At 40.9% G+C, this 25823-nt stretch overlaps 1 protein-coding gene across 3 annotated transcripts in view; it reads left to right on the top strand.

Annotated features, from left to right (window-relative positions):
* GALNT7 (polypeptide N-acetylgalactosaminyltransferase 7) overlaps positions 1 to 25823 on the top strand; it is a 120128-nt gene that overhangs the window by 68821 nt on the left and 25484 nt on the right. Inside the window, exons 3-8 of one of the 3 annotated variants that reach the window (XM_054029414.1) lie at positions 3762 to 3928; positions 17666 to 17796; positions 18090 to 18169; positions 20593 to 20775; positions 20935 to 21117; positions 24171 to 24288. In XM_054029414.1, coding sequence (XP_053885389.1) covers positions 3762 to 3928; positions 17666 to 17796; positions 18090 to 18169; positions 20593 to 20775; positions 20935 to 21117; positions 24171 to 24288 — 862 coding nt within the window. The remainder of the gene's footprint in view (positions 1 to 3761; positions 3929 to 17665; positions 17797 to 18089; positions 18170 to 20592; positions 20776 to 20934; positions 21118 to 24170; positions 24289 to 25823) is intronic. The other 2 variants (XM_054029413.1, XM_054029412.1) reach the window with 2 other exon arrangements.

Genomic DNA, 25823 nt, shown 5'->3' with positions numbered 1-25823 from the left:
AAAATCAGTTTAAACTATAAGGAAAACTTACTCTGTGCTGTTTCTTGGAATTAATTTGTACCTGGCATTTATTTAGTCTACCACTGGATGTCACCACTGTTCCACATAAATGCAGCCAGGAAAAGGATTTATCTAGTGTTGGGAGAGAAAGGAGGAGGAGGAATCATTTGGCACTTACACTATTTGCAATTATTTAATTTAACGCTTCTCAGAAAAATTAACAATACGTTTGAAGCCACATTGTTTCAAACTCCAATTGGCAAGTGCAGAATTATGAGAGCAGACTGAATGTATCAATTATTGTAAACTCTGAGTGTCATTCACAGGCTTGTTGATGATGAGTCACCACACTGACTATCCAAGAAATTAGATCAGGTCTCTGGAAAAGGCTAGGAGTAAGATGCTGTAGTGTTATAGCTTACAAATAGCACATTTATCCAGAAACGACTTTCAACCTACAAGTGTAATGTCTATTAACTGTTAGATCTGCAGGGATTAGGTTGGATTTGTAGAATAAAAAAAGTCTAGACCTTCCTTGGTTTTATGTCAATATGATAGGTCTGTTAAATATACTAGAGCACAGCTTGCTGTTAAATTGCTCACAGATGTTTCATGATGGTCGGCATTTGTAATCAGATTTTTAAGATTTTTTTTTTTAAGCTATTACAGGAACAGAACATGATTTATTATTAGATTTTTTTCCTCTTGAAAATTGTACCGTCAGGAAGGAAGGAACAAGCAGAACATTTGTTTTTTAGCTTTAAAATAAGGCTGTCACTCTCATTTTTTGGGTGATTTATGTGACTTTTTTGGGATCAGGATGCAATCTCTAAATCTTATTAATTATCAATGTCTTTCCCTATTTGAAGAACACAAGTTATGTGATAACAGTGCTTAAACTTCATAAAGACAAAAGTTGGCAGTACAATCTAGATCAGATACCACCTTCTCTCATAAGGCAAACATACAGATATTTTCCATGACCTTTAAATTGAATTTTTGAATGGGTTTCAGCTGCCATTCTGTCTTAGAACATGATATATTAGAGTGCATGATAATGGGGTGGTAGAAATACTTCCAAATAAGCGTAACTAAAACTCCAAACTTGATCCAGATAAATGCACATTTAAAACAGAACACAGTTCAAATACGTAACCTGCCTTGAGTAAGTACGTAGTGGAAAAACTTTCCTCTAATAAATAACTTAAAAGGGACACAATAGCTAAGCATGTAGCCTGCACACAGTATAGTACCTATATTGCCAACAACTCGTATCATAGTGGAGGGATACCAGAAAAGGTTTCTGCTTCAAACTGGAGTTACTACTATTTGAAATCAGTCAAAATTTTTGTGACGCAGACTTTGGGTGAAAAACCAGTGGTCTGAATGTACGATTAATTGAAAGTCTATCCACAGATACTTGCATGTCCTTAGCTGATAGAAGTGATTGTCTTTTATTCTTTCTATCTCCAGCTATAAAAATAGCAAGATACAAAATATACAGTCTCTAATCCATATTCTTAAAGAGCTCTTCTGATTTCAGAAGTGGTATTTCAAGCTCATTTGAGAGAGTAGAGGCCTCATTAGGGACAATCTTAATAGATTTTGCAGTCACATTATAAACTGGTTTCTGGAATGTGAGACTAGTTTGTGTCCACCAGATTTCAACTTTGCTTTGGTGATATATAGAATAGCACTGAATCACATCTCCTTCTTAAAACAGCAAAATTCTTCCCTCCTTTTGTACAAATGCCTCTAGTCATCCACAACGCTCCAACTATTTGCATGTCTGCTTGCTTTCTGAATTTTGTTTTTGAAACATCCAATGGCATGATGAACATAATTGTTCTGTTTATCAAGCAGATGCAGGATTCTTTACAGATAACCTCTGATACAGTATATAAGGAAATATAAAAATGAGGAATAAGATGTGAGCTTGCTCTGTCTGTCTTTGTTTTTCTATAACACCTAATAAACACAAGTTAGACAATGCTGGAAAACAAGGTCAGAATCTCTCCTGTTCTATAGACATTCCTGTAGTTAACAGTTAACCTATTGCCATGTTGAAAATTAACTTAATAGTAGGTTCCTCCAATTTTCTATAGTAGGACTGGTAGTATTGATACCATCAGGTAGCTTGTGGAAGCTCCTCCACGGGAGGTTTTCAAAAGGAGGCTGGATAGCCATCTGTCTTGGATGGCTTAGACCCAACAAATGCTGCATCTTGGCAGAGGGTTAGACCAGATGACACTTGCGGTCCCTTCTAACTCTATGATTCTATGGAAAAGGATACCTGGAAAAGGAGTGCCAGGGCCAGGCTGTGGGTGGCTTGCTATGTGAAAGGGGTCACCAGTACAAAAGTTTGAGAACCACTGTCCCAGCTGAATTTCTGTTAATCTATAAGGGAATGGCAACCATTTAAAGGTTACTCAGCTCAGAATTTTGAATATTACTTTTTTATTATGGTGACCCCTGGTAGCAACATCATAGATAGTTTACGTTCTAAAGTCGCCACCAACTCTTGTTTTTTTTCCCCCCTAAATGTAGATGGTCTATTAGTGTGAAATTTCATACTGTTCGTTTTTATGCTCTTTGGATTTTGTGTGCAGATCTTGTTTGGTCTCTTGTTTGATAAATTTTTTAATAGGAAGCCTTTGAAGTTGGGCTGTGGCTGAAATTTGTTGTTGGCAGTCTGAGCTTCATTGTTGACTTATCTGTTTTTTAAAATTGTATATCTACACAGAATTTGGCAAAAAGATGTATCCTCAGTAGACTGGGTACAATCAGGGCCGGTGCTTCCACTAGGCGAACCTAGGTAGTCGCCTAGGGCGGCAGGATTTGGGGGGTGGCATTTTGCCGCCCTAGGCTGAAATTCAGCGGCGGGGGGTCCTTCCGCTCCAGGTCTTTGGCGGAAATTCAGCGGTGGCTCCTTCACTTGCTCCAGGACCTGCTGCTGAAGTGCCCTAAAGATGCAGTGCGTAAGGACTCCCCCGCTGCCAAATGCTCAGAGGAGGAGCGCTGCCGCCTAGGGCGGCAAAAACCCTGGCGCCGCTCCTGGGTACAATGCTTTATTTTTGTTTTGGTGGGGCAGGGCGGGGGGCGGGGGGTGGATGTCAAGGCACTTTTAGCCTTCATTCATCATAGCTGAAAGTTTATGCATCAGTGATTACCAATTAATAAAATCTTTTCTGTTGTAAAGATAAAATCTTCTCCATAAGCAGCTATGCTTTTCTGTCAGAGTTTATATAGCACAGAAAGTTTTATATGCAGCAGTGGCAAATGAGCATACGTGTGCAGAAGCTGCACATCTGTCATTTAATATCTGAGTGCTTAAAAATGTGTTTAGATATGAAAGGACTGATAAACCAGGGCTTTGGGACACAGTGAGAAACATTCCACCTAATATTTATAGTAGTACTTTACAAGATTTTGCAGGTTTTGTATACTAAATATGTGACACAAATGGAAACATTTAACAAACTATTCTTTTTACTTGTAACAATGTGGTTTACAGGAACATTACAAACTGGTTGCTGCTTTTTATAAATCAGTAATATAAATGTATAATGCAGGAGGTCAGACACCATAATGGTCTCTCCTGGCCTTAAAATCCTATGAATCTATGAAATAGTAACGCTGTATTTTGTTTTTGATATCCTGCTTATCTTTAACTTGAAGCAGAGACATTAAATAAAACTTCATTCACACACATTATTAAGAGATACACTGGCAAATTTACAGTAACAAAAAATCTTTTGCAGGTGCAAGTATTGGCATTATGATGAGAACCTGCTCACCTCCAGTGTTGTCATTGTCTTCCATAATGAAGGATGGTCCACACTCATGAGGACAGTTCACAGTGTAATAAAAAGGACACCAAGGAAATATTTGGCAGAAATTGTGATGATTGATGATTTCAGTAACAAAGGTAATACATAAGCTATTTACACTGAATCTGTAGAAAAGGGGGGGGGGGGTATTAAATAATTTTAAAAATTAGCTTCTTGGATTTATTATTATTTATACAAGATGGATTGTATTTAACTGTGCATGAAAAACAAGATGGTATTTATACAGTCATTTTCATCTTTCAGTAAAACACAAGCTACATCTCAATGGATAGTAATGAAAAGAAAACACTGGTCTATATGCATACATTTCTGTTCTATGCATAGAATTTGTGGCAGGTTTTCCCCACAGTTTGGCCAGCACATTAGTATGGAGGTCTGGGTTAATTAGCACATTTTGTCATTAGGAATTTTTAAAAGGATAATCTGTTTAGAGATAAATTGAAACAGCGCCCAGCATTATGCCCTATCAGTAACTGTCAAACCAGTGAGCATGAACAAAGTCAAACCAGTGAGCAAAGTACTTATCTAACTTTGTATTTTCACTGCTTCTCTTCTTTTAATTGAAGAGTTAGTGCTAAATTTGATGTAAAAAGTGTCTTTCATCTTACCCTCACAGGGGAATCCTATCTTAATTCTGACTGTAGTTGAAATTTGACTAAAACTATTCAGTAAACCATATTAATTTTTTTCAGTGTCTTAATGTTTTTTGGAGCCACCCATGATTTTTTGAAACCCAGTACTGCGTTTATTATTGCTTATATTTCATTGAAAGAAAAACTATTTTACCTACACATTTTTACATGAAATATTTTCTTTATTTCATGGTGGCATATGGGCTCCAGCTGCATGTCATCAAAGCTTCCAGACGTTTGTAGTCTTTCCTGCCTACGCTCGTCATCCCTGTTCTTCCTTTCCTCAGATGTGAACCAAGATGGGAATGTCTAATGCCGTGTGTACATATGTATGATTTTAAATATAGAATATGCATTATAAAACACACACTCTCTCGCTTGCTCTCTCTCTTTCGCTCTCTCTTACTGTTTTCCTAATATTGAAATCTTCAGGTCTAATGCTCATTAGCAATGTAAAGTGAAGCTGATTTGAGAAGAGAATAGCAAGAGTTGGCATGTTAATGTACATGTAAATAAGATAATGAATGATATAGAGAGGGTCAGTCCGAAGTCTGTTTTTAAATTTAAAACTGATCAAAGAAAATACTTTGTTTTATACTAGGCATAATTAATCTGAAAGACTCACTGCCACAAGATGTTGTTGAGACAGAATTCCTAGTAAGAGTCAGAAAAAGATTAGACATTTGTGTGAATAAAAAATATTTGCTTCTACAGCAAGGATAATCTTTGGTTATGGCACTGGACTTGGATTCAGGAGTACCAGGTTCAGTTACGGGCTCTACCTTTTCCGTTCTGACTTCAGGCGAATTGTTAATTTCTTTGTGCCTCAGTTCCTCATCTGAAAATGGAGATAACAATACTTCCCTACCTTACAGGGTTATTACGCAGCTAAATCCAGAAATACTGGGGTGTGGGGGACAGCTTTCAGATGCTACAGTGATGAGGGGTAAAATAAGTACTCAGACAGGAAAATTAGATAAAATAAACATTTATAAGGTGCATAAACCTGAGATTAGAAAGAAATTTTCTCTATAGGCAAGCTGTTGTATACATGATTATTATGAGATCTTTGCATGCTCCTCTGAAGCATCTGGTACTGATAGCTGAGAGGGTCAAGATTACCTTTGGTTTGTGTCAAGGCTTCTTCCCCACGCTGAACTTTAGGGTACAGATGTGAGGGCCTGCATGAAAACTTCTAAGCTTTAACTACCAGCTTAGATCTGGTCTGCTGCCACCACTCCCAATGTGCTAATTCCCTTCCCTGGGTAGCCTTGGGAGACTCTTCATCAATTCCCTGGTGAATACAGATCCCAACCCCTTGGATCTTAAAACAAGGAGAAATTAACCACCCCCCCTCCTCTCTCCCACCAACTCCTCGTGGATCGAGATCCAACCCCCTTGGATCTAAAAAACAGGGATAATCAATCAGATTCTTAAAAAGAAGGCTTTTAATTAAAGAAAAGGGTAAAAATCATCTCTGTAAAATCAGGATGGAAAATAACTTTACAGGGTAATCAAACTTAGAGTCCAGAGGACCCCCCTCTAGCCTTAGGTTCAAAGTTACAGCAAACAGAGGTAAACACCCTAGCAAAAGGTACATTTACAAGTTGAGAAAACAAAGATAAAACTAACACGCCTTGCCTGGCTGTACTTACAAGTTTGAAATATGAGAGACTTGTTCAGAAAGATTTGGAGAGCCTGGATTAATGTCTGGTCCCTCTTAGTCCCAAGAGCGAACTCCCACCAAAACAAAGAGCACAAACAAAAGCCTTCCCCCGCCCCCCCCCCCCCCCCCCCCCACCAAGATTTGAAAGTATCTTGTCCCCTTATTGGTCCTTTGGGTCAGGTGTCAGCCAGGTTACCTGAGCTTCTAACCCTTTACAGGTAAAAGGATTTTGGAGTCTCTGGCCAGGAGGGATTTTATAGTATTGTACACAGGAGGGCTGTTGCCCTTCCCTTTATAGTTATGACAGTTTGCTTTTAGTATGGCAGTTCCTATGCAGAGCTAGTATTGCCAAATCTTGACGCAACAGCATTTCTATGCTGTCTGTCCCTTGGATTGGTATATAGCAAGGACAAGGCATGGCTGATCATAGGTGAGTCTGATCTGCTCCTGGAGTCTGGGATATGCTGCCCCATACACTCCTTTTTCCCTTTGAATAGTTGAATTTGGAGATACGGAGGGCATCTGGCTGAGTGGGGATCCAGCGCTGAAGTGGTTCTCCTTTTGTATTGTTAAACAGTCTGGCACACAGTATACTTGTCTTCTGCTTGTCCCCATGCCACAGGGGTATATTGGTAAAGAATGAATCCTAGAAATTAATTTTAAAGATGAAATGATTGTATTAAAAGCAGGTTAGACTTTTTGCATGTAAAGCATTATTAAATGATAAATAAACATTAATGTTCACAACATTCCTCTGAGGTAGGAAAATATTAGGTCCGGAATATTAGGACCCAGGACTGACACCCTGTGGGACTCCACTAGATATGCCTTCCCAGTTTAACAGTGAATAATTGATAACTATTGTTGGAGTATAGCCTTTCAACCAGTTGTGCATCCACTTTTATAGTAATTTCATCTGGACCACATTTCCCTAGCTTGCTTACAAGAATGCCATGTAGACCTGTGTCAGAAAGGATGTTTCTTACTAAAATCAGGATGTTTCACAAGTACTGTTTCTCGGCATCCATTAGACCAGTAGCGTTGTCAAAGAATGGTCCACTATATTCCTATTGACTCTTAATGGAATCACACCATCTGAGAAGCTGGTTTAGACTTTGTATTATATGTAAATATTTCTCTAAGGGATATGGTTTTTTTAATAATTTAGTCAGCAGCCATATACTAGACTTTTTAGCTGGCATCACAGCTATGTTCCTGTGCAATTCAAGGACTTGCTGACCCAGTTAAATAAAAACTAACATCACTGTAAAATTAGATAGCCTATTTAAATACCAACAAACTTTTACTAATCTGAATTCATAGTACTGTTCATCTTTGTAAATATGATTGACTATGCACTTTATATAGGTGACTTTCGTGGACTGTCTGGCATAATAGACATAGTACTACAACAGGGGTCTGCAACCTGTGGGCACGCATGCCAAAGGCGCCACGCGAGCTGATTTTTACTGGCACGCTGGCCGGGATCCTGCCTGCCACCCCCACTCAGCCTGCTGCCGGCCTGGGTGAATGAAACCCCAGGCAGGCAGCAGGCTGAGTGGGACCGGTGGCCAGGAGCCCGGCTGGCAGGAGCTGGCGGACGGAACCCCAGACTGGCGGCGGGCTGAGCCGCTCAGCCCATCGCCGGTCTGGGGTTCTGTCCGCCGATGTAGTGTATTAAATTTCTCCCCGTAGGAATGCGCTACTTGTGGAGCACCAGGACTGGCAGCCGTAATTAGTACACCATAGGTAGCACATTCCTACGGGGAGAAATTATTTAATACACCACACCCGGGTAGGGAAGGCTGTGCCTCCCCAAACAGCCCGCCCCCTATCCGCTCCCTCCCACTTCCTGCCCCCTGACTGCCCCCCTCATAAACCCTGACCCATCCAATCCCCCCTGCTCCTTGTCCCCTGACCGCCCCCTCCTGGGACCCCCTCACCCCTAACCGCCCCCCCGAGACCCCACCCCCCCATCCAAGCCCCCCTGTCCCCTGACTGCCCCGACCCCTATCCACCACCCCTGACAGGCCTCCCGGGACTCCCACGCCTATCCAACCACCCCTGTTCCCTGTCCCCTCACCATGCCGCTCAGAGCATCAGGACTGGCAGCCCTAAGTAGTACACCATAAGTAGCACATTGCTACGATCAGCAATTTAATACACTACAACCTGCCCCGCTCAGCGCGCTGATGGTCTAGAGTTCTCAAAATATGTTCTTGCACCCCTTATCAAAAATGACACTACAATTAGCTTATAATCTTGATTTGTATATTACAGTAATCGTTAAAAAATGTATAATGTTAATAAATACATAGGTTTGATGAAATAAAGTACACCTCTACCTCGATATAACGCTGTCCTCGGGAGCCAAAAAATCTTACCGCGTTATAGGTGAAACCGTGTTATATTGAACTTGCTTTGGTCCACTAGAGTGCGCAGCCCCGCTCCCCCGGAGCGCTGCTTTACCGTGTTATATCCGAATTCGTGTTCTATTGGGTCGCGTTATATTAAGGTAGCGGTGTAGTTGTACTTATGTGCCTGTACTTAATTTGTGTTTTTGATGATTTACCTTCTAAACCAATCTCGCATGTCTTGCACCCCCAGAAAGGGCATCTCGCACCCCCTAGGGGGTGCGTGCACCCCAGGTTAAGAACCACTGCACTAAACTGATAAGATCTGCATTTTAATTTAATTTTAAATGAAGCTTCTTAAACATTTTAAAAACCTTGTTTACTTTACATACAACAATAGTTTCATTATATAATATAGACTTATAGAGAGAGACCTTCTAAAAACATATTACTGGCACATGAAACCTTAAATTAGAGTGAATAAATGAAGACTCGGCACACCACTTCTGAAAGGTTGCCAACCCCTGTACTACCTGATATAATATTATATGTCAGGGATGGCCATACTGTGGTTCACAGGCTCGCAGAGCCTCCCATTCCCCCAATATGCCAGGCTGGGGGAGTGGGGAGCTTGAGACCTCTGCCTTGCAGCAGAGTGGTGGGGTAGGGGCTTCTACCCAGCGGAGAGAGGGGTCTTAGGGCTTCAGTCCTGTGGGGCATGCCTACTGGGGCTCAGGGTTTCAGCAGGAACAGGGCCGAAGCCCCATGTCCTGTAAAGTGCTTCCCGCAGGGCTGAAGCCCCAAGCCCCAGCAGGTGTGGCCCAGCTCTCAAACTTCTGAAGATTGTCGTATGTGGCTTGGAGGGTCAGAAAGTTTGGCCACCCCTATGTGTATCTAAGATTATAATGAAAAATGTGAATTTTATTACCTGAGAAACAGCATGACTATGTAATTAGCATTGTCATATAAAATATATAGACTCTTAATTATGGTCTCTTATTCTTACATATATAATATGTATCCTAGTGGATAGTGTGCTGGATTGGAACTCAAAAGACCTGTGTTCTAGTCCCATCTCTACCACTGGTCTGCTGGGTGATCTTGAGCAAGTCACTTCATCTCTCTGTGCCTCATTTTCCCTATCTGTAAAAAGGAAGTGGCAATATTATTTCGTTTGTGAAGCCCTTTGAGGTTTACAGATGAAAAGCATTATCTAGAACTCAGTGGTATTATATTTCCTAACTCTCTTCAGTGTTTTTAAGCATACAACTTTAACATAGTGAGTTTTTGTATGGCATTTCCTATGTTTTTTAGGGGTGGGAGGAAACCAACCAACCAACCAAAACATAATCTGACACCATTTGGCTAGAAACTAGCAGAGTGCCATATCCCAAGCATCTTATATGGCCCATCTCTGTGAACCTTAGGAGCTGGGGATCTCCTGCTTTCAGGCTGGCAGAATGGGGCTCCTTACAAGGTGCATGGAGCTAATTATACATCATGTAAGCTTCTGAAGCCAGGGCTTCTGAGAGGCCCTAGTCCCAGCACATGAACATTTTGTAAAGTGTGCTTATAAATCTGTCAGGTGTATGTACAACTCTGCCATCCTTAGCTGCATGCTTCACACATGCTATCATTGTTAGTGATTTACTGCATGTGCATACAGTAGTACAGTTTTCACGGGTTCAGGTAAATCAAAATTAATTTTGCATTTTCTCCTTTTCCCTATCGGGAACTGGTTAAATGCAGCTACCAGACAATGTTGCCTGAAAAGCTTGAGCCTCAGCTCAGGTGCTTTGTGCTATATTAGCTGCACTGCCATCTTGGTAGTGAAGAATGGAGCTCTGATTCCCAACATGAGAGCATATTGAGTAGCTTGAGGTTAAGGTGATGTTTTTGCTGTTGGCAGTGCTCCTAAATGCCAGATTCAAAATGATAAAAGGTCATTAAGGGCACCTATTAGCGTATCTTTTTTATTCATTAATAATATTATTTTCTTCTAGTTACTAGAAAGAAATGGCATTGTTTATGCATCTTTCATATTTTCAGAACAATTCTTTATAATAAATGGCACATTTCTCTCTCTCCCCCTGCACACTCTCCTGTGCACAATATTTTTTGTTGTAGAGAATTTCCAGAGTGGGTTTTCTTTGTTAACTTGTTTTGTCAGAAGCACAGGAGAATAGCAATGACAGGAATTCAATGCCACATTAGTAAAATCATCACAATTCTGATATCGTAAATGGAAAAGTGCGCATTAATAGGATGTTAAAATCCAAACATTAAAGAATACAAAAGTTTCGACACCTCTACCCCAATATAACACGACCCGATATAATGCAGGTTTGCATACAAGGCGGTAAAGCTCTGATACACTGCTCTGAGTAGCGTGTTAAGGGTGCCAGGCCAGGCCGGGGCCAAGGGGTTGGATAAGGGGCAGAAGGTCTCGGGGGCAGTCAGGGGCTCCCCCCCACCTCCCAGGGTCTGGGAGGCAGGAGCTGAAGGGGGGCACTTTTTGGGGCCCCGCAGTCCCAGAGTGGCCCTGGGGATTAGCGGGAGGCTGGGAGCAGCCCGCTCCGCTTCCCTCGCCCCGGCCCCACCCATGTCATTTGCGGGAGGTGGCTTGGGGGAAGGGATTCCCCCCCACACACACACACTCACTGGGAGCAGCAGAAATGGAGCAGCCTGGCCCCAGCCCGCTCCACTCTGCCACCTCCCAGCCGCAGCGCTCCGCTTCCCACTGCAGGTGAGTACGGGGGACGTCCTTTCTCCAACCTCCCCACACTCAACTGCGTGGGGAAGTGGAGCGCCGTGGCTGGGAGCTGGCAGAGTGGAACGGGCTGGGGCCGGGCTGCTCTGCTTCCTGCTGCAGGTGAGTGTGGGGGGGGCATCCTTTCCCCAACCTCCCCGCACTCACCGGTAGCGGGAAGCAGAGCAGCCCGGCCCCAGCCAGCTCCACTCTGCCAGCTCCCAGCCGCGGCACTCCGTTTCCCACTGCAGGTGAGTGCAGGACCTTTCCCCAGCGACACGGCTGGGGACGGGGCAAGGAAAGTGGAGCAGGCAGGAGCCACATCGCTCCGCTTCCTTCCGCAGGTGAGTGCGGGGGGGCGTTCTTTCCCCAACCTCCCCGCACTCACCGACGGCGGGAAGCGGAGCGCTGCGGCTCGGAGGTGGCGGAGTGGAGCGGGCTGGGGCCGGGCTGCTCCGCTGCCAGTGAGTGCCGGGTAGGGGTGTGTGGATAGGGAGCAGGGGGGTTGGGTAGGGGGTGGGGTCCTGGGGGTGATTAGGGACAGGGGTCTCTAGAGGGGGTGGTCAGGGAACAAGGAACAGGGAGAGCCAAAGCAAGTTCGATATAACGTGGTCTCACCTATAACACGGTGAGATTTTTTTGTCTCCCGGGGACCGCGTTATATCGGGGTAGAGGTGTATATCAATGTCAACTTGGCCACATTGTGCACATATATAGAATATTTCCTTTCCTTTGTTTCTTATAGGTATAGCTTTAATATATTTTCTTATTTTGCCAAATATCAGACATAGGGAGAGTACAGCTGATCTTTATATTGCTGCAGGTTTCTTACTTTTTATATTTCCTGAATCCTTCTGTTTTAACTGTACACTTTAATGTTGCATTAACATTGTGTTTTGCATTTAGACCTCGACTCAGCAAAATGCTATGACGTTCCACTGAAGTTAGTAGGACCACTTGTGCTTAAAGTTAGGCTAATGCTTAAATACCTTGCTGAACCGAGGCCTTAATGTCCTTCGTAAAGAAAAGGGACCAGATCCTCAGCTGGTATAAATTGGCACAACTCCATTTGAATCCAAAGGAGTTATGCTGATTTACATCAACTAAGGGCTCCTGATCTCAGCTAGCTCTCAAGTAATCATAGCCTTTTTCTACACTGACCATTTTATTTTATTTTATTTTATTTTATTAAGTCTTGTTTTACTACCACTGGTGCAGCCCCACAGGAGGTAGCAGCAGAGGGAGAGCTAGCATATGCCGTGACCACTGTTTTTATCAGTGTATTGTCTAACCCTGCTCAGAGCATATATAGTTGAAACAGTGGTACAAACATCACTTAATGTTGATGCTTTGTCTATGCTTGTGCTCCTATTGAAGGTCCCAGTAGACCTACATCACTGGTAGCATCACCATGAGAGTGTTCACAACCATGGCTGGTGTAGGTAAGACCTATGATAACTTGGGAACTAAAGAAATAAAATCTGAACAGTTGAGAGGCACAGGAATATTTAATCACATTAATTGACAGTGCTCGCTATTTAGAAATATGTAGGAGGTTTATCAGCAAAATCGGGAGAAACCAGACTAGCCATTCTTGATATTTCTAAGGGTTTTTTAAAATAACAGGAATAAACTCTTAATTTAAAATTAATTTAAAAACAAACAAATCTTTCCTTTCAAACCACCTTTATATATATTTTTTAAAGAAACAAAATATATCAGTTGGATGGACAAAATTCAGCACTAGGCCAGTGGCAGATTTTCTAAACCTAAAATATCAGGTGACTCAGTCACAACAGATGGACTGCAGCTATATCTGAGTGGTATCTGCGAGAACTGAAACGGCCATGCGGTCAGCCTCCAAAGAAGTGGGATGATTTCTTTACAAGGAGATATGGACAAACATGGCAAAGGATGGCCAGAGCGAGAGAAGATTGGAATACATATTGTGATCGGCTCAGTCTTAACTGATGAAGGACCGAAAGCCTACGCAGTCTACGCAAAATATCAGGACTTTATGTTCTGTTGTCTTGCATCCCTGCAAGGCTAGAACTTGGAACTGTATAATATTGGGAAGGGGGAAATCCACAGCTTCCCAGTGGGAACAGGCACTCACTTCCTAGGCCTGGAAGGGCCTTAGATAATGGACTTCAACGTTCTGAAATACCTACCATGGAAAAACATTCCATAATCAGTTTTAGAGATTTTTATAGTTCCCTCTGAGCCAGGGGTGGGCAAACTACAGCCCATGGGACAGATCCAGCCCATCGGGGGGTGGGGGGAGGGGGCTCTGCACGCTGCCCTCGCCTGTGGGTACCTCCCCCGAAGCTCCCATTGCCGCAGTTCCCCAGGGGCCGCAGGGACATGTTGCCGGCCGCTTCCGGGAGCGGCACCAGGGCAGGCAGGCAGGCAAGGAGCCTGCCCTGGCCCAGGTGCATGTCACTGCCACCCTGGAGCCACTCCAGGTAAGCGGCGCCGAGCCGGAGCCGGAACCCCTCCCACACCCCAACTCCCTGCCACACCCTTTCTGCACCCCAACCCCCTGCCTTGAGCCCCCTGCCACACCTTTCCTGCACCCCAACCCCCTGCCCTGAGCCCCGCTGCACTCCGCACCCCTCCTGCGCCCCAACCCCTGCCACGAGCCACCTGCCACACCCTGCACCTCTCCTGCACCTCTGCCCTGAGCCCCCTGCTGCATCCCAGCCCACACCCCTCCTTTGCCCCAACCTCTTGCCCTGAGCCCCTTCCTGCAGACCGCACCCCTCCACACATCCCGCACTCCCTCCCGCACCCCAAGCCCCTGCCCCAGCCCTACATTCATGGCCCTGCATGCAATTTCCCCACACAGATGTGGCCCTTGGGCCAAAAAGTTTGCCCGCTCCTGCCTGAGTCCTGCATAGGTGAATTTATAATAACTAAAGCACCTGTCTTTTGTAGGCAGAAAGTGTTAGAAATATATTCAATTTTTAATAATCAGGAATGTTTTACAGAGAGCTAAGTCTTCTTGTAATGTATGAGGCATATAAGTAATGGTGTGGTATAAAGCTTTTATTGACATTTGTGTGGGATGACTTCATAACTTTCTTGTAGTTATGAATCCACACTAAATTAATTTTGTAAAATGTCTATCCTGCATCTATCATGTATTCTCTGTATAATGCATAAGACATACATCATATATGTTTATATATAAATAATTGTCCTTTTTCTAACTTAGTCTTTAGGTATAAGTGAAATGTTTGTAACCCTCAAAGAATTGCAGCAGGTTTGCAAACATATGTAAAGGGAGGGAGAAGAGGGTAAATCAGATTTTGTCCCTACTGATTTTGACAATCATATTTTTAAAGTTTTGGTTTTGTTTTGTTTTTTTAATGGAGGGTTAAATAGTATTCAGGTGGCTCTGGAAGAAAGCAGGTTCAACAAAAATTCCTGTTTTTGGTGCACGATTCCTGAAATAAATTTGGATATCTTTTGTTTTTTAAAAATCCATTTTATTTCAATTATTAATACACAACCTCATTACTTACATTTTGAAGTTGGACTCTTCTTAGTAGTTTTGTCAAAGGAGAGGTAAAATGTAATAATTTATGAGACTAAAATTTAAGGTCTTTTTTATATATAAACTTGTACTGGTTTAAATAAACTGGTGAAAACTAGTGTGTGGACTCTTATTTTGGTTTGAGTGGTTTATTTTGGTGTAGGTTAAACTTGTTCTTAATTGACTTACGGTAAATTGAAGTATGTCAGTCTTAAATCAAAATAAGAGTCCACACTGGGGTTTGCACTGGCTTAAGGAAATCTTCTTAAATTAACAGCTTTATGTAAATTAATGCAACTTCATGGAGACAAGACATACCTGTTCTGGTGCATGTTCAGACTTTTCTGAGTTGAATCGTTTGTGCAAAGTTGTTCTACAAGAATGAAACACTTTTTCCATACTGTGTTGTAGGGATGTGATTTCCACATCAGAATATATTTGTACCTGAATGTATTGATTTATTTATTTTTGTCAAATATGTAACCGAGCCCTTTAAGTATGGCCCCTCCTGTCCCTGCTGCCCAGCCTGTCTCCTATCATCCTCCCTGAAACTTTCTCTCTGCCTCAGAGTTTTTCTGCCTAATATCAGTGATTCTCCATCTTTATCATTTTGTGTATTACTTTGTGATATGATCATCAGATGATGGACCACAGTCCACGCCCCTCAGTCATCGTCCTTCAGCTGCTCTGTTTATTGAAGTGTTGCTGTAGCTCTGTTGGTCCCAGAATATGGGAGAGACAATGTAAATGAGGTAATTTCTTTTATTGGATCAACTTTGGTCAGTGGAAGGTACAATCTTTTGAGCTTCACAGAGCTGTTGGGATAGATTGTTGAGTAAAAGAGGTAACATGTTGGAGGTGGTCACTTGAAATGGGCAATTGGAGCTTACTTTGTTATGCATAAAAGATTTGAAGTGGGCTATTAAGGATAGCAGGCAGTGTGGTATATTGTGGTTTGTTGTAATGAGCCATACAACCAATGTCCCTGTAATCCATGGCTTTTTGTGTCTAGCAGAATTATGAATTTAAGTTCCCAAGCTTGCTTTTTCAAAGTGTTGTGCAGATTTCCCTGGAATCACTTCATGAAAAGAGCCATCCAAATGCCCTGGGAGAACCTGCTTCATTATAGGAAAAAGAAACCCACTGACCACTTAGGTGGCTACTCACATGTTCCTGGAATACTGTAAATTCCAGTACTTCCAGGAACAGCCTGGGTCCACCCCCACTGGCATGACCTCATACACACAGTTCATGTGAGGTCACCCTGCACAGTGGGGAGCCATTTTTAAAATCACCCTATCCCGTCACTCTCGGCATGGCGCATGTGAGGTCACGCTGCACAGGGGACGCTATTTTTAAGTGATGGAGGGGTGGAGTGGTATCCCCCAATCCGATATTGGACCAAACCAGACATGTCTGGTTTTGTCCCAGGTCCAGATAGGGGACAAACCTCTCAAAAAGAGGACTGATCAGTTTAATACCAGATGAGTGGCCTCCCTACTGACTGCACTCTCCTACTTGTCATCTGCCACCCATACAGGGTATCATCAAACAATTCCAGCCCATATTTGATTGGAACCACATCCTGAAAGAAATCTTTTCCAAACCTCTTCTTCTGGCCTTCAAACAACTCCCAACCTCACCAAGCTAATTTTCAGAAGCAAGCTCCCCACAGACCAGCCCTATCTCCACTGCTACAATGATCAATACCTTGCCCCACAACACATCTTTCAAACTTCATGAGTCCTATACATGCTTATCACAACATGTGCTGTACTTCATCCAGTGCACCAAATGTCCCAATAACAACTATGTGGGTGAAATCAGATAATCACTATGCTCTCTAATAAAATCTCACAGAAAAATGATAAAAGACAAAATTACCATATCACCCGTGGACGAACACTTTTCACAAAGTGATCATTCCATTTTTGATATTTCAGTATTTGTCCTCAAGGGAAACCTGCCAACACCTTCAAAAGGCGAGCCAGAGAACTTAAATTCATAACTGTGCTAGACACCAAAATTCATGGACTTTACAGGGATGCTGGTTTTATGGCTCATCACAACAATTTGTAATACACACACTATCTGCTACCCTTAATTGCCCATTTCAAACCCTTTATGCACAACAATCTAACACCATTTCATTTCAAGTGAGTGCCTCCAACATGTTACCCCTTCTACTTAACAATCTGTTCCAACTTGTATTTAGCTCTGCTTCCTTCCCCAGACCTGAAGAAGAGCTCAGTCGCTTGTACCTTCCACCAATAGTAGTTGATCCAATAAAAGAAATTACCTCACCTACCTTGTCTCTCCTTCTAGTGAATACAGCTGCCACTACAAGGACATATTCATTGAGGAGATGAATGGGAAGCCTTGACTGACCCCGGAGATGCAGGGGTTGAAAGGGATAGAGGGATCCTGGTCTGGCAGAACTTTGCCTCAAGTTCCCAGCAGTTTTAGGTGACAAAAACAGATAACTTAACAAAGACATCATGCAAATTGCCCAAAATAATTTGATATCAAGTCAAAATCATGAGGAGTGTTAGTGAAGAGTCATTGACTATGGTCTTTGCTGAAAAGTGGTTCAGAATCTACTTTTGCAATCCCTTAGTATAGTGCAGCTATTAACTTTTTCTGTACTAAAGCTAGAACTCCTGCTATGAAATCAGAGAACTTTAAATCAAGCTTTCATCACACTTATGAGCACTTTATCAATAATAGATCAGGCAGTGTTGTATTTGAGACCTTTTTAGTTCTGAACATCTAGGTTTCTTTAGTAAATCTGGTCAGTTGTATTTAGTTTGCATTAAAAGTGTAATGCTAATTGTTATAACATGGAAAAAAATCTTTTTTTATTATTATTTGATAGCGCACTTAAAAGAAAGACTAGACGAGTACATTAAGCAGTGGAATGGCCTTGTAAAGGTATTTCGAAATGAGAGGAGAGAAGGTTTAATTCAAGCTAGAAGCATTGGAGCTCAGAAGGCTAAACTTGGACAGGTAGAAAATGTTTGATAAATAAAATCATTTGTATTTTCTTTACATTAAAATAGATATTTTTAACAAATCTTAAAATGGTTATTTTATTATGAACATTGTTGAAATAAGAATGGTTTAAATTCTTAAAACCTCACTATAGTGAGGTATTACACCATAGTGTAATAAAAAACTTGTATAAATTTGTGTCAAAATTTAAGATATATGATAATTCAATCAATGTGTGATTTGTATACAGAAATCTCAAATGATATATCTCCCTGCCTTTTTTTTTTGTTTTTGTTTTGTTTTTAAAGGTTTTGATTTACCTTGATGCCCATTGTGAGGTGGCAGTTAACTGGTATGCACCACTTGTAGCTCCTATATCTAAGGACAGGTAACGCTATCCTGTTTTCTATAACTCAGAAAGCCTCCTAAGAAGAAAAATAGTCACAGTAACAATCTTCATGTTTTAAACCATATTTAGTGTGTTGTTCACAGTACAACTATTGTGTCATCTCCCAGAGTGGAAGATATGATCATGTAACAAGTGATAGTCATGCAAATAAATCTCTAATTACTTTATTTTAATGAAGGTACTCAAATGTGGATTACATTTAAGGAGAATCCAGTCTGTTGCAATGACTTTATCTTACAGGCCCCCTGTTGTGGAAATGTCTTACTATAGATGAATGAGCAGCCCTCTTAAACAAGATTATTATTAAAGCTAATCCAAAACATTATATTTAAAATGGAGGTAGGAATTGGAGAGAGAAGGAGCTCAATTTTGATTTAGTGGGAATTTTCAGACTACTAAAGCCCCTGTGATCTTAAGGTTGCAATAATTATGGTAGTTATTACAAAAATATATTTGTTTCTCTTAAATCTAAAGTTAGAGAATTGTTTCAAACAAATCCTTGCCTTTGGGATGTGTGTGTCTTGTCTGCATGCCCAGACACTGTGTGAGTAGTTAATGTTGGAACCACAAGCCCTATGTGCACAAAACTCTATTTGAGCCTATAAAGAGGGCATGGACCCAACCTGCCTCCAATCCTTTGAACCACCTGGCTGCTGCAGTTGCTCTGTGCTGTTGTTTTAGCTTTAGTTGGCTTATTCAGTAGTTGAAAGAGGGGTATGGGAGTGTGACATATCTTTATTTTAAAGCTGTTGAATCCCTCAGCCTATTGTACCACAAGAGTCTTAACTACAAGTATGTCAGAGGCTTAAAAAGTGCCAGGAAACAAGTCCTGCAAGGCCACTGCACTGGTGATAGGACAGGTCTCCAGGTGCTTCAGTTGGTTGGAATGGGGCACCCTCTCTTGCTCCTGTTCAGTCTAATGTCCCTTTACCTGGGGGAGACAGGTTGTGGAGAACATTGAAGAAACAATTTCAAAGACAAAACCTAGAGAGAGAGATTGGTGCTGAAGGCCACAGCATTGAGGGGTGCTGATAGCTGCTACTCTATTGTACAAAGCCCTGAAATGGAAATTTGCAAAGAGTTAGATGAAAGAGCTACTTTTCTGGTCTCCTGGTTGGAGGTAACGCATTATGCTGTCATTTCCCCTTGTTTGTTTTTCTCATTGTATATAGCATTTGCCTCACAAGCCTGGTCCACACTAACCCCCCACTTCGAACTAAGGTACGCAAATTCAGCTACATTAATAACGTAGCTGAATTCGAAGTACCTTAGTTCGAACTTACCGTGGGTCCAGACGCGGCAAGCAGGCTCCCGCATCGATGCTGCGTACTCCTCTCGCCGAGCTGGAGTACCGGTGTCGACGGCGAGCACTTCCGGGATCGATTTATCGCGTCTAGACAAGACGCGATAACTTAAGATTTCAATTCAGTCAGTGCATCAGCAGAGCCTATTATGAACACACTGGGAGAAAAACAAGAGACTGTTAATCTTAATTGCATATTGTGTCTGATCACAGCAAACAGTGTATTTGTAAAAACCAAATGTAGAATCTTCTGATGGGATGTTTGGCCATTGTGTTTAAAACCACTGCTGAGAAATGCCTGATCCAACAGCAGCGAAGTTTGATTTGTTTTTTCCCCAAAAGAATGGCTTTATAGGACAACTGTATACTGTACAGACTTGAATAGTGAAAGGCTCCATTTGCAACAGGAAGAGCTAAAACTTTTTTGTTTTTTGACCATTGAGATCTCACATAAATAGCAGCAATTATGGAAAGATTATAAAATCGTGAGATCTGTACTTCCCCCTTCCTTTAACCCTCTCAGGTCTCCCATTTTTCCCCCCACATTGCCCCAGGCAATATTTTATCAGAAGGCCAATGTTAGGATTGGTATGTCAACATTTCTGCCATAACTTGTCTGCTTTCAGTATGCATTTCATAGATTCCAAGCCCAGAAGAGACCATTGTGATCATCTAGTCTGACCTCCTGTATAGCACAGGCCAGAAAACTCCCCCAAAATAATTCCTAGACCATACATTTTAGAAAAAACAATTTATTTAAAAATCGCCAGCAATGGAGAATCCACCATGACCCTTGGTAAATTGTTCCTGTGGTAAATTTTTAACTGTGAGAGTAATTAATGCCTTATTTAACTTCTGACCATTGGATTGTGTAATTTGATGCTCTGGCATCGACATGTGGACTGTTAAAGTATATTATTTTTTTTCTTCCATTAGAATGGAGTTTTACATTTTTGAGATGATACATATTTACATTTGACCTTTCATTTAAGTTACATTTCAATAAAAAATAAAAGTTAATGGTAGATGTATTAGATTAGACAGCATATCTTTCTTAAATTATATTTTACTCTCTTCTTCCCCTTCCAAAATGTTTCAGAACTACATGTACTGTGCCTCTAATAGATTACATAGATGGGAATGATTATTCCATTGAGCCGCAGCAAGGTGGGGATGAAGATGGTTTTGCCAGAGGGGCCTGGGACTGGAGTTTGCTGTGGAAACGAATTCCATTAAGCCACAAGGAAAAGACCAAAAGAAAGCATAAAACTGAGCCTTATCGGTAAAGAGTGCTGTTTTTATTCTGTGAATTGTTTTGAATGCATATCTAAATCCTCTCATTTTTCCCCCTCTTTTCCCATGAACTACGATTCGTGTAAATGTGACATGTGGGTTCTTGTACCTAACTTCATCCTCACTGCCGCCATCCACAACCCTGCAGAACCACATGCACTGTGCCGCTCATAGATGTCGTAGATGGCAACACTTACACTATTATACCCCAAGGGGGTGGTGACGAAGATGGGTTTGCTAGAGGAGCATGGGATTGGAGTATGCTATGGAAGAGGGTGCCTTTGACCAAGCAAGAGAAGGAAATGAGAAAGACACAAACTGAGCCGTATCGGTAATCACTAAATCACTTACCCATTTCTCTTCTTAAGGAGATACTGATCTATTAAATACTTGCACATATTTTTAATACTCTAACAACTGAAGATGCTTTGTCCAAAAAGAAAGCATCTTACTATTACTAATTATTTTGGTCAAACGCTGCTAATGTAGCTTCACTAACTTCTTGTGCCTCTCTGTTTCTGTTGTTATGTACTTAACACTTCTTCAAGCAAAATATAGGATGTATTTCAGAATAATAATTTTCATTTGGAAAAACATGTTCTTATCATTTGGTTTCCAAGCAAAATTCATGGAACTATTAATGGGGGCTCTTTTCAGGTATGGTTTTGGGAATAATAAAAATTGCTTACTTAATTGTTTGTTCCATAATAAGCATGCTACAAATGTTAAAAAAAAAAATTCATAATACATAAAATGTTTAGGCTGTTTTCTCTTATGGATGCATGTGTACAGCTCCTTGTTAATAGGTCAATGCAAGTGCATCCGGAGCAATATAGCCCTCTTTTTTGTGTCAGATCATTCCCACTTGCTTTATGGAAGGTCCCATCTGACCAATACAAGTGCACTACTTTGAAATCTTAGGAAGATAACCCACTAGCTCTAAGTTTGCTCTCTGTAATGTACTTAACTAAAAAGAATTCCAGTCTGTCTTGGGGGAGGGCTTTAATGAATTTCATGTATTTCATCCTATTTCTTTTGCTTTGTGCATGGAACGTTTTCTTTTCTATCAAAAATACATGCAAATTTTTGCTTAAACATTAGTGTTACTGGACTTTTTTTGAGACTTGGGAGGCTGTGATTCTGCTCTGTATTTTCCCTTATACTACTGTAATCTTGTAACCAATTACTTTTATTTGAAAGCACTTTCACATATTTAGAAAATATGTTTCATAGCACTTTTTATTTGTGGATTAAACAAATTGCGGGAACTGATGTTATGCTTCACTCAGCGCTCACCCTGTGATTCTTCTTTGCAAAAATGGCAAAACATGTTCAAGGAAATTATGAAGCTTTGGTCTATTCAGTACTTTATGTAATATAGACAGTATCCTGTCATAGAGAAGAAGGCTGTCCACATTGGAACTTTATCAGCACTAAATTACTTAGTGTTAAGCTGTTTCAAAGGTTGCTATCACATTCTTTGTCCACAACTTTATAAACTGTTTTCAGAACGGTTCTGAGAATCAGAATTTAAAAAAAAATGGTTTAGGTGACAGCTATAATAGTTGAATTATTGACTGTTTAGCTCTCTTTCTGAAAAAGAACCATATCCCATTATGCCCAAGCTATACACACATTTTACAGCAGTAATATGAAAACAATTAAAATTTAGCTAATCATTTTGCTGAAAATAGTAGTATAGGCAGAATAAACTGGTTCTTAAACATTTTGTAATGTGGAAAGATCCTCAGAAATCTTAGTGCTCACCACCTCAGACCTTGTAAAATAAACTGCTGAGCTTGTGTGGATTTTACAGTGTTCTTGTCAGAGGCCAAGATTCAAAATTCAACATTTCAGGCTTGTGCTCTCCTTTAGTTTTGGGGTGCTTGTTCTTTCTGCATATTTCCTTTTTCCATATGATGTTCCACATCCCTGCATTATGCAGCTCTTTGGACTCTGAAAAGGATCCATATGATGCAACTATGTGGAATAAGAGGATGTCGAAAACAACTACAGTAAGTTTTCGTAGTCAAGGGGAACATGCAGAAAGAGCCCACCACACATCTGATCAGAGATTTTCACAGTGATAGATCCACAGTCTTTGTTGCTTTTGTTGGCCTTCCTCTCTGCACACCTGCCACTCTTCTGGGTTGCTCAGAGAATATGTGCTAACTCTACAGCTTAGCTTAAATGGTTCCCTTCCATTCATTTCTGTGCAGGACAGGAATATATAGCCATTAATATTTAAAAGGGATACCATCAAGTTCAAAATTCAATATATTAAAGGAGTCCTTAATGTTACTAATGACACCACCATGAAACAAAGCAGATTTTTAAAATCTATTCACATTTTATGTTACTCGTTTACTTGTTTGGATTTTACTTAGCTCAGCAAGGATGGGCTGGAGACTTTGGTTCTATTCCTGTTTCTGCCACAAATCATCTTGGAGACCAGGAGACTCTGTAGCCCTGTTTCCTGATCTGGTGGGGTTGGGTTTTGTTTTGTTTTGTTTGTTTTTAATAATTGCCTACCTCACAGGGGTTGGGTGAGGCTTAATTCGTTAATTTTTCTATAGTGCTTTTTGATCCCGAGGTGGACGATACAGTACAAGTCCAATGAAAATAGACTAGCTAGTTTTCTTTAGCAATGTGCTAGGCACATGAAAGTGATTTTGTTTGCAACCATTGCAGTAAAATGCTTAAATCAAAACTAGAACATCTTTTCATTTAATAGTTTTTAATGTTATCAAAATTTTGGCATATGTAGGTTTTACAAAACTCTCTTTTCTTAAACAAAACCTAGATTTGAAGCCTGTAAACTGCCCCTCTTAAAAATTTCATTGAGAATAATTCTAAATTATTTATCCTCCATGCCTGGCCCTCCCACTGGTTTCACATTAATAATTTTTTTTAAAGTATGGATTAAACCTGTATAACTAGAATCTTGCACAATGAGATTTCAAGGTGGCAGCTTCTCAGAACACAATTTGTGTACTATAGAGTCTAGTCCACTTTACATGCTCTCATATGCATCACGAAATGAATAGACCTCTTCTGTTTGTCGCCACAATGGTTCTTGTCATGGCAATAAGTGGCATGTAACTTCAGATGCAGATTGGCTGAAAAGTGTGGGCCAATGCTCTATGTAATTAATAAGTGACTGCTTTAAAGCAAACACAAGTATCAAATTCAGAGAATCATTGAAGGCTTATAATGAACCAGTAATAAAGCCAAGTAATTTCTAAATGTATTGCCATCAGTCTAATCTTTTACACGCATTAACAGGAAATTGCTTCTTATATTAAGAGTAACTTTTTTTTTTTTTCCAGAGGACTGTCATGTTCTGTTGGTGAAAGGAATTACTTTGTTTGTTCTTTCTCTTAGGTCCCCTGCAATGGCTGGTGGATTATTTGCCATTGAACGTGATTTCTTCTTTGAACTGGGTCTCTATGACCCAGGTCTTCAAATCTGGGGTGGTGAAAACTTTGAAATTTCTTACAAGGTAACAGCAAAATTGATCTGCCTTTTAAAATGAAAAATTAACTTAGTTCTAGAAATACTAACATAGATGGACATGACTTTAAAGAATGCTGTCAAGAAACCTAACCTGCCGATATTTCCCCCCCTTCCTAATCACCCTTCTGGGTGAAAAATGACCCTATGGTTCTTCAGAACTATGGACAATTCTTTAATAAAAAAAAAATAGGCTTCCCAAAACAAGGACTATAAAAATGGAAAATTCCCAGTGAGGTGACTCATCACCAACAAAACCAGGGCACTGAATTTTTTTTTGATTGCTAGACACATGCATGCTCTTCCATCCAGCAAGACATTTAAGATCATAAGAATTAGTTTCTTATGCCCCTTTAGAACAGAGAGCTGTGTCCCCAAAAACAGGAACAAATGTTTTAGACAGAATTTCTGATCGGACATCCTTGACAATGACCCTTAAATTTTGGGCTGAATTTTATTAAAGTAACTGAGCACATTTGTAATCAGATTGGTGTTGCAATCGGATCTCTCCTAATGAGCCTCAGTCCTCATTTGCAACACCTTTCTTTTTCCAGTCCTGGGTCTTGCTTGAGCAAGGACTAGTTTGGGTCTAGAAAGTGACCAATGGTCTGTGTAGTGATTTTTGAAATGATGATGGAGGTCATTACGTAGTCCTGTAATGAACATTTAAACTAGTTTAACTTCTGGACAAAAATAAAACTGGAACACAACTCTTCAGAAGAACTGAAAGCCACTTTAACTGATGATGTGTTCGAGCTTACAAATATAAAAGTATTCTGTAATATCAAAATTTGTAAAGGAAATCTCTTTAGTAAACATTTAACAAAATTGCAGAAAGAAAACCAATAGGATAATAAGATCCACATAGTCAAGAAAGTAAAATATTATGAATAATACTAACTGTTATGAATAGATGGTCCCAAGTCATGCAGTCCTAATCTGGAATTAGATGTGATTTGGAACATCCCCAGTGTTTTTAATGTGTTCAGATCATGTGTGATAGTTCAGGCCCATCTTTAATTATAAACATTTAAAAGCAGCATTATTTAGACTACATTTAAACTGTCTTTCTTTTTTCTTAAATTTAATGGATGACCCTAAAGTGGTGTGTGTTATTGTTTCAGTGTTACTTTTTCATTTTGGTGTTCTTCACCTCTTTTTTGGTTTTAGCGTTACAACAGTAATGTTGATGGGTAAATGGGTTTCCATTAACTGGAGGCTTGATCTCTTCAGATGTCAACAAACCCCATTAAAAGACACCGTCAGGAATGGTCTAGATCAGGGGTGGGCAAACTATGGCCCACGGGCCGCTTCTGGACCATCAGATGTTTTTATCCGGCCTTCGAGCTCCTGCTGGGGTATGGGATCGGGGGCTTGCCCTGCTCTGCCACTCCAGCCAGGGAGGGGGGTTCAGGGCTCCCCAGCCCCCAACTCACAATTCCCTTGATGAGCATCATCTTTCTCCCCCCCCATGTGGCAGTGCGCCCAATCTCCTTCCGGTCTCCTACGGCCCTACACTCGAGA

The sequence above is a fragment of the Malaclemys terrapin genome, chromosome 5 (assembly GCF_027887155.1).
Source record: "Malaclemys terrapin pileata isolate rMalTer1 chromosome 5, rMalTer1.hap1, whole genome shotgun sequence".
NCBI classification, from domain to species: Eukaryota; Metazoa; Chordata; order Testudines; family Emydidae; genus Malaclemys; species Malaclemys terrapin.
This window is presented reverse-complemented; position numbering and strand designations above follow the sequence as displayed.